Genomic DNA, 9,638 nt, shown 5'->3' with positions numbered 1-9,638 from the left:
ATCCGAAGCTCTCGTCTTATCTCCAAGAGATAATGCGAAGTAAGCCCGATTCCCGTGACGCAATTGCACTTATTCTTATTTAAATCATCACGATCTTTTCCACTACCGAGCTAAAACAAGCGGGTAATTTAAAATTAAATATTTTATTTAGATTTTTATTTGCATATATCTCGAAATCTTTTAAATGGAAAGCGAAAAACTAGCCGTAATCATTCGGGTTTGTGATGCGTTTTCGTTGGCGTAATGTATCGGTCCTATTCCACTGACGGACGTATCGATACCGAGCTGTCAAATGCGCGGCAACATACATTGGTTCGTGCAAATGCAGCCAGAAACACCGTTGGTCAAGATTAGAGAGTATACGAGTGCGGAATACTGGGAAGATAGGCAAAATCCTAGTACCCTCTATCGTATCTCACCTGCATCCTGACACGAGTCGTTGATATTGCGGCTTTAGAGTCCTGGGGACTGTCAGATGGTGGAATGATTGGCTAAGATTTATGAGACACTGCTGATCTAACTTAGCATATCTTTGAAAAAAATAATATCTTTATATCCTGACAGAGAAAAAATATTTTAATTTTGTTTTTATCGCTTTTGCTAGAATGAATAAAATTTCGTAGTTGCTGTAACTAGTAAATTAAGTTTATAACATTCGTACATTGCTATGATAGAAATGTGTACTTATTTGATAATTGAGTCACTACTAATCTCGTTTAGCATACTTTTGAAAAAAAAAAAAAAAATATTTTTGTATTTTGAGAGAGAGAAAAACTTCCTTTTGTTTTTATCGCTTTTGCTAGGATAAATAAAATTTTATAGTTACCGTCACCAGTAAATTAAGTTTGTACTTCGTATATTGCTATGAAGGAAATGCATATTTATTTGGTAATCGAGATACTACTAATCTGGCTTAGCATTCTTTTTAAAAAAATTAATATGTTTATATTTTGAGAGGAAAGAACTTCCTTTTATTTTTATTACTTTTGCTAAAATGAATAAAATTTTGTAGTTGCTGCAATCAGTGAATTAAGTTTGTACTTTGTTTGTATATCACTACGAGAGAAACGTATATTTTTTTAGTAATTGAGATATTAATCTGGTTTTTGGCTTACTTTTGAAAAAAATATTTAATCCGTAGTTCCAGGTTCAAATCTTGGCTAAGGCAATATTATTTCGCAATAAAATTATTTGCAATTAACATTCTCAATTTTAATTCACAATTAACATCTGATTATTAATATTTTTTTATAAAAGTTACTATCACCATAAAAAATTATTAAAGTGCTTGTCAATAATGGTATATTCTTACTCTGATTCTGCTCATTGTATTTCAAAACCGAAAAAGATTTGGAGCGCAATTTGCAGAATTGAATATGTATTATATATAAATTCGCACAGAAATTGTTGTATCTGAGAGAGAAAAACTTACTTTATTTTATCATTTTTTCCTAAAATAAATAAAATTTAATAATTGTTGTAATCAATAAGTTAAATTTGTATATTACTAGCAAAGAAATGTATATTTATTTGGTAACTGTTCAATATAAATGCTAAAATATTTTTATTATCTTTTTTCTATTTTGCGCATTTGCAAAAGGATATTTCTGATTGAAGTCACAGACATATATTATACATACCTATATGCAAAGAATATTTTACTTTACTACGAAGAATAATTTAACTTGAATCTTCTGCAAGAAGTGGACTCGATTGGCGTACTCAATCGAGTGCTGCAATGTCAATGGAATTTTAATTCGCGTTTCGATATACGTGAATATTCTATAGCACTCTTTCAGGACAATCGCATTTCACCGAAGCGACGTAACGAATACATAATTGCATTTGATTGTCCCTTTTACGTTCTGGAATTTCGCGAAATGGACAATTGAGTAAAGTTAAGAGTCTCATCAATAAATAATTGATTCGGATAGTACGGTATTCGCAACGTCTCACACTCCAATGATTTATCTGCCGTACGTCGATTGTGTCGTCGATCAATAATGCACAACCGGAAGAGAGTTTAGTCTCCATCCGTTCTCTCCTTTCGTTCGTCCTAACTTCCTCCCCTAAAGCTAGTCTAGTCTTCGCGCTCGATCGGGTGGAAGTCGGTAGCTGTCATGGAAGATAATCTTGGATCTTGTCGTTTGATTGTATTTGCGTGCCAGACTACGAGCCTCTTCCACCTTCGCTTAACTCATCGCTTAAACTTTGTTGTGCTGTTTACTGTTTCAGGTGACCGCCGCCGATACGCGAAACGGGGCCGGAAGTCTCGTGCCTCGCAGTGGCCTTGTTCTGCTGGGCGAAAGACAAATCGGGCGGAAGCGTTCGTCAACAAGGACCGACGATGAGCTAGCGACACCATCATGCATAGGATGAAGCAGCGCGCGCTGCACGCCTGGCCATGGTTGTGGCTGTGGCTGTTCGCGGCCACGGCAGGCTCTCCGTCTTCCGACTACCCCGTGCCGACGACTCTTCTGCCACTACGTGGCGGCGGGGATGGAGGCGCGGGAAATGACGACGGTGATGGCAATGGTAGCGGCGATTCAATGAAGCCATCGATCTCGTCAATCGACACCGCGACGACTTTGCCGATCACGCTTGACACGAGTTTTTCTTCGGAACCCGAGTTCCGTTTCACGCAATCTCTGTACAACGTCTCCATTCCTGAAAATTCCATCGGTAAAACATATGTCGTGCCCGAGGAGAGAATGGGCATACAGCTCGCGTCCGCTGACAGTGACATTGACGTAAAGTTTCGCATAATGAGCGGTGATCGCGAGAAGTTCTTTAAAACAGAGGAGCGCACGGTCGGCGATTTTTGCTTCCTCCTGATAAGGACTCGAACCAGCAATGTCGATGTGCTGAATCGCGAACGCAAAGACCGATATGTGCTCGTAGTGCGTGCCACCTGGAGTAAACGCGACAGTAGAAACAGAGCGATCTTGCTCGAAGCGGACACCACGGTGGTAGTAACGATTCTCGACACAAACGATCTCAATCCACTGTTCTATCCGATCGAGTACGAAACCACCGTGACGGAGGACACGCCTTTGCATCGCAGCATACTCAGGGTAATCGCCGAGGACGCCGATCTCGGCAGAAACGGCGAGATTTACTATAGCTTCGCCGAGGAAACCGATCAATTCGCCGTTCATCCGGTCAGTGGCGTAATAACGCTCACAAGACCGCTCAGGTAAGTACAGTGGAGCATATTTTTTCTGGTATCTTAAATCTATAATAAATAATAGAAAGAATCTTATTTTCGGTCCAAGTGTCAAGATTATTACGCACTATTAATTGTTAAAGGAGCAATGATAACTCAATCTCTTGGGATAAATAACATTTTGTTATTTTTTATTTTTATATATGTCAGTGTAAGTCCAATCTATTTCTGTGGTTTCAAAGTAAACAAGATTCATATTTATATATGCATGTTCTTAGTAAATAATAAACAAAAATTTGAGTTAAATTTAATACATTTCCTTGAGTTAAATTATTTAATTTCATTGTTTTAGTTAAATTAACGACATAGAAACAGAATTACCTACTAATGATTAAAAATAATTTAAATTAGATGTTATTTGATATTATGAATTTAAATGCAATATTTGCTCCAATTAAAAAGGATTCGTTCTATTATTTAATTTACTTATGTTGGTCTAATTTCCATTTTATAAATTAAATTTGTTAATAATAAAATTAAATTTGTTAATAATACGTCGGAAATAAAATTCAAACATAGATTAAAACAAAGTTTGTAATCACGACGTGTTTTAAGCAATTCAAAGCAGAAATGCTTTGAGAATATAATTTTACTTAATTCGAACGGGAATTTAATGAATTATTCGATTGATTTTCAAAATAATAAAAGTTATAAATTGTATAGATATCTATTGTATATTACGATTTAATTTTAATTTTACTATTTTATCTTAAAAAAAAAAATTTGAATTCGAACTACTTTAGTATACCAAGAAATAATCATATATGCATGAACTTTTATGAATTTTTCAGATTAATTACGATATTTTTTTCTATTATTTTTTCCCCCTGCTTTGCATATTACAAATATTTATCGTGTACAACTTTGTGGCTGTTAATTTTTATTTATACATTCTGTTATTTTAACGAAGCTCATTAGCATATTAAATAACCTCTTCTTCTCTGTCTAAACTATCCATTAGACTTGTATACGCCAAAATGTTAGCAAACAGTTCATTTTCTCTGTTAGGTACGCGGAACGCGCTATACATGAGCTGGTAGTCCTAGCGAAGGATCGCGGTGCTTTGTTTCGCAGCGCAGGTAGTAGCCGCGCGAGCACCGCCAAAGTCACGATCAGGGTACGACAGGTGAACCTGTACGCACCCGAGATTTATGTGCATCAGTTGCCCGATATTGTCGAGAATTCAAATGCCGATATCTACGCGATTGTGCGAGTGATCGACCGTGACGACGGCGTGCACGGCCAAATTGCGAGCCTCGACATTGTGGGCGGTGATCCGGCCGGTCACTTCAGGGTACGTCCGGCCGGCGGGTCACGCTCCGGCGAGTACAACATCGAGGTACTGCACCTGCTTGATCGCGAGACTGCGTTACAGGGTTACAATCTCACCCTGCGCGCCATGGACCGCGGGGTGCCGCAGCGATACAGCTACAAATTTGTACCGGTGCACTTGGTCGACGTGAACGATAATGCCCCGGTGTTCAGTCGTGAGATCTACGAAGTCAAGGTACCGGAAACGGCGCCCATCAACACGCCGATCATAAGACTTAAGGTCACAGATGCCGACGAAGGAAAGAACGCATTGGTATATCTCGAGATAGTCGGCGGCAATGAGGGTGGAGAGTTTTACGTGAACGCCGAGACTGGTATGTTGTACACCGCTGTCAATCTGGATGCCGAAAAGAAAGCATTTTACACGCTGACGGTTTCGGCGATCGATCAAGGCAACGCCGGCACCAGAAAACAATCCTCGGCAAAGGTGAAAATTAACGTAGTCGACACCAACGACAACGATCCAATCTTCGACCAGTCGGAAATGGAGGTGATGATAGACGAGAATGAACCGGCTGGCACGTCCGTTGTGCGAGTTACCGCGAAAGATCGCGACTCCGGCGAAAATGCCTACATATCTTATAGCATCGATAACCTCAAGAAAGTGCCGTTTGAAATTGATCATTTCTCCGGTATCGTCAAGACCAAACAGGTGCTCGACTATGAGACCATGAAGCGGGAGTATTTACTGCACGTGCGGGCCAGCGATTGGGGCCTGCCCTATCGACGTCAGGCGGAGATGCAATTACGAGTGAAGTTGCGGGACGTGAACGACAATCGACCGCAGTTCGAACGAATCGATTGCAGCGGTCACGTGCCGCGATACGTGACGATCAGCTCTGAGATCATCACCGTGTCCGCGATCGACTTCGACGCCGGGAACATCGTCAGTTACCGCATAGTGTCTGGCAATTCCGATAATTGTTTCGCTCTCGACTCAGCCAGCGGTGTTCTCTCAGTCGCTTGCGATCTGTCGGACGTCAAGACGGCCGAGAGAACTGTCAACGTTACCGCCACTGATGGTACACACTTTGCGGATGTCAATCCCGTGCACATACATCTTGTGAATGCTAAACGGAATCTGGGCTCAGCGAGACTCCTGACAGATGAAACCGGTGCTTTCAAATGTCACGACACCGGCGTGGCGCGTAGATTGACGGACGCGATCGCCTCGGCAGAGAAGAACAACATGCCGTCGCGGGATGACGAGTACACCTTAATACCGAGTCGTTACGGTGAGAACGTGCACGCGCCCGAGTTCATCGATTTTCCGAATGAGATACGAGTCAATGAATCTCTCAAGCTCGGCACGATTCTCGTGCAAATACGCGCTCGTGATCGTGACCTCGATTATAATGGCAAGCTTGTCTTCGTCATATCTAGTGGTGACCGCGACTCCGTCTTTGGCATCGATCCGGATACCGGTGACTTGAACACGATCGGTTATCTGGACCGCGAGCGGGAGAATGAGTATTATCTGAATATAAGTGTATTCGATCTGGGCAAACCGCAGAAATCCGCCTCGAAGATGCTACCGATCACTATTTTGGACGTCAACGACAACGCCCCCAAGTTTGAGAAATCATTGGCAAGTTTCAGAATCTCCGAGACTGCGCTGAATGGCACTAATGTATGGCGCGCTAACGCCACTGACGCTGATCTCGGTGACAACGCTCAAGTCACTTACTCTCTTGTGACGGAAACCAATGACTTCCGTGTGGATCCTGTGACGGGTGTACTGAGCGTCTTCGGCAAGCTCGACAGGGAACGACAGGAGATATACGAGCTGAGGATTCGCGCGCGTGATAATAGCAACGATACACCACCTTTGCATTCGGACGCACTCGTCAGGGTAACAGTCGATGATGTCAACGACAACGCGCCCACCTTCGCGCTATCGAATTACAACGTCAAGATCCGCGAAGATGTGCCGATATGGACCGTCGTGGCCGTTGTTGATGCCACGGATCCCGATGAAGGCGCGGGTGGCGATGTAGAATACTTTCTGTCGGACGCAATGGAGAGCGAGGGTTTCTTCAAGGTTGACAAAGTGTCGGGCACAGTGAGAACGACTCAGAGTTTGGACTTTGAGGAACGACAGGTGCACACGCTGACGATAGTCGCGCGCGATCGCGGTGAGCCGTCCTTGTCTTCCGAGACGATGCTCGTGATCGAGGTGATTGACGTGAACGAGAACCTTTATACGCCAGTCTTCGATGACTTTGTCGTGTCCGCGAGTGTCTTCGAAAATCAACCCATTGGCACCCTCGTCACTACTGTTCGAGCCAAGGACGCAGATCCCCCCGGCGGAGATTCAAGGATCGGATACAGTATTCGTGGAGGCGACGGCGTCGGAATTTTCTCCATCGATAATGAAGGTGAGTGGTTATTTTAAAACAGTGATACGCAATCTATCTGTGAATTTTTTTCCGCACAGAAAGAATCATTTTTCTGAATATTTATTGTAAAAATTTGATAAAATTATGGATTTGAAAATAATTTGGATCTCAAAATAATTATGTAGGACACTCAAGCTGATTACTAGAATTTAATATTCTAGCAACCGGAGTGTCTTACATAATTATTTTGATATTTTCACAAGACAGAATTATTTTCAGATCTGTAATTAAATTTTTAGACACTTCAACAAAACTTTTTATTTATTTTTTTCATTATTTCATTCGTCAATTTTTATAGCTAAAATATAAAATATAAAATAATTTCTTTTTTTAAACGAAATAAACATGTGGCTCGAAAGGTTTTATCTATTTTTAAAAATGAAAAAAGTTGCACATAACTGATTTAAAAAATAAGTGAACCGTTTGAATATACCATAATCCAAGGAACTAATGAAAATATTAATCAATAAGATACGCGATCAGAAAAATTCTTTTTACGTTTAAAAAAGGAAAATAATTGAAAATGATGAAACCGAAATGAAGAAAGACTGCGATTTTCTAGAACACTGTTGAACTTTAATCGATATTGGCTGTGAGCACTCTTCGGCAATAACTTCTACATCTATATATGCTTCACGTAAATCGCCGCGCTCATATTGAATCCAAGAATTTCCAATCAAATATCGCAAGATATGCGCTTCCTTTGAGGAAGGAACGAAACGAGTATCTGGACCTTACCAAGATTTCTTAATATCCCGTTCAATAACCAACGAATGAAGTCCCGCGAGTTAAACACATTCGATCTCGCGTAGTAGCAATTTCAATTTACTCGTCGAAACACATATATGCTAGCTAGAGTTCATAAATGTCTTTACGTTAATAGATACTTTTAAAAAAGACCTAGAAAAAAAAGACGTGTCTACATATTCATAAATCACGAAGTTCTCAGTAAATAAACAGGAGACACTGAGTGGTAACTGAGAGAGGTAGCATTTGGCATGTGTCATAATTCAAACACGAGGTCAAAGTGCATGTGTGAGGATTTAAATTCGTGTCAAATAATTTAGTAGGAAATTTATTATTTCAGTCTCTTATTTTTGCAATGGATGTATAATTTGAATTTTTAATATAATTAGTTAAACTTTTATATACGCAACTTTACCTTACAAATACATGACGTTTTCTTGAAAAAAATTCTCGCGGAAACGTTCGCTTATTGTACGGGAATGTCTGATGTCTGTTTTTTTTTCCTTTCATTTCTTTTCCGGGTACTTCTGTTGGCTTTTCGGGCACAAAAGGGCGTGCAACGTGCGCGCTGTGCCCTTTCTGCATCGGACACGGCCCGCGCCGGACGCGTCGTGGCACCGTTCCAAGACGAAGTTGCAGCGTCGCGGCCCATTAAATTTCGATGCAGCGAGCCTAATTGAATTACGGTGCCGCAGGACCCCCCTTTTTTCGAGTGCGCGAGGCGCATTAAATTTCTCCGGCAGTCTCCTTTCACCGCGGAAACGTCTCTCGAGAAATCGCACGTCATTCCGCTTAATGGCTAATTCCTGTGTACCGGTGCCACGTCGGTCACGGCGGCAACGGTCATAATGCATCGATGATCGTTTCTTGATGAATGCACCGGGCGGGACGAATGTCTCGAGACGAAATAGATTTCTTGCTAATTCACGAGACACGCGAAAACGACACTTTGACGCTCACGTTAGGCAGCATTAAGATCTGTCGACTGTTGATCTGAGAAAAATTGAACGCGGTTAATGTTGAAGTTTATTTGATAGACAAGAACATTTTTTTTTCATGATAGTTTTTCGCGTGTCTCGCGATGACATTTCTGATTCAGTACAATTATATTCTTCTTAATCTGTTTCCACAATCAAGGTAATCGATTCATCAATGAAATTTATTCATGAATTTTTTGGTTACCTTTAATCTTTAGATAATCATATATTGTGAAATCGGGTCTAAGAGATGACCACCAGCATTCCAGATATTATATTTTTTTAAATCTTGTCCTGAAAAAAGAAAATAAAAGTATTGTCCAGATTCCCAGAAATTTTAATCTTTTATGGGTGAATATTTGTAACATTTTTTAAAATTAAATTGAGATAAATTTGGAATCTGCAGGTTATAGTTAACTGAAGATGGAAATATAATGTAGCATTAAATACTGAAATGTAAGTACTTCTGATCGTATAACTCCGCACAGATCCGGAATTTATCTCAAATTTAAGTGTAAGTATCGATTAGTAATTTTTGTGCAAAAGCAATGAAAAGATTATTTTTGACAATTGTTTCGAAAATTGTTTAATAATGAGATGCCTAGAAGATTAAAATTTATTATTTTTATATTTCCCTATCCCTATAAGAGTATAACTAATGTAAATTTAACTATAACATAATATATTTACCTATTAGGAAAAAGTATAACTGTAAAAAATTAGAAAAAAATATAACTATAAAATTAAAATTTTTAGAGGTATTTGGAGCATCTCGCTCTACTTAAAAGTTAAGAATAAATTGCGATAATTGTTTCAGTTTGCAATCATTCATGAAACATCGATGCAGGTTAAAAAATATATGACATCCATCGCCGTTGTTTGAGTATATTCGGCGTATTTTCAACGTTTGTTGAAATAGAATATGATTGTATACTGCACGTTGAAGTAAATGGTTTC

The 9,638-nt window shown here is 39.9% G+C and overlaps 1 protein-coding gene across 1 annotated transcript in view; it reads left to right on the top strand.

The window, feature by feature from the left end:
• The first annotated feature begins 2,366 nt into the window (after window positions 1-2,366).
• The window catches only part of LOC108692237 (fat-like cadherin-related tumor suppressor homolog), a 280,332-nt gene continuing 273,060 nt past the window's right edge, over window positions 2,367-9,638 (top strand). Inside the window, exons 1-2 of the mRNA XM_018200413.1 lie at window positions 2,367-3,196; window positions 4,235-6,936. Coding sequence (XP_018055902.1) covers window positions 2,367-3,196; window positions 4,235-6,936 — 3,532 coding nt within the window. The remainder of the gene's footprint in view (window positions 3,197-4,234; window positions 6,937-9,638) is intronic.

The sequence above is a fragment of the Atta colombica genome, unplaced genomic scaffold (genome assembly GCF_001594045.1).
Source record: "Atta colombica isolate Treedump-2 unplaced genomic scaffold, Acol1.0 scaffold66, whole genome shotgun sequence".
Lineage (NCBI taxonomy): Eukaryota > Metazoa > Arthropoda > Insecta > Hymenoptera > Formicidae > Atta > Atta colombica.
Note: the sequence above shows the minus strand (reverse complement) of the source record. Positions and strands in the feature narration are given on the sequence as shown.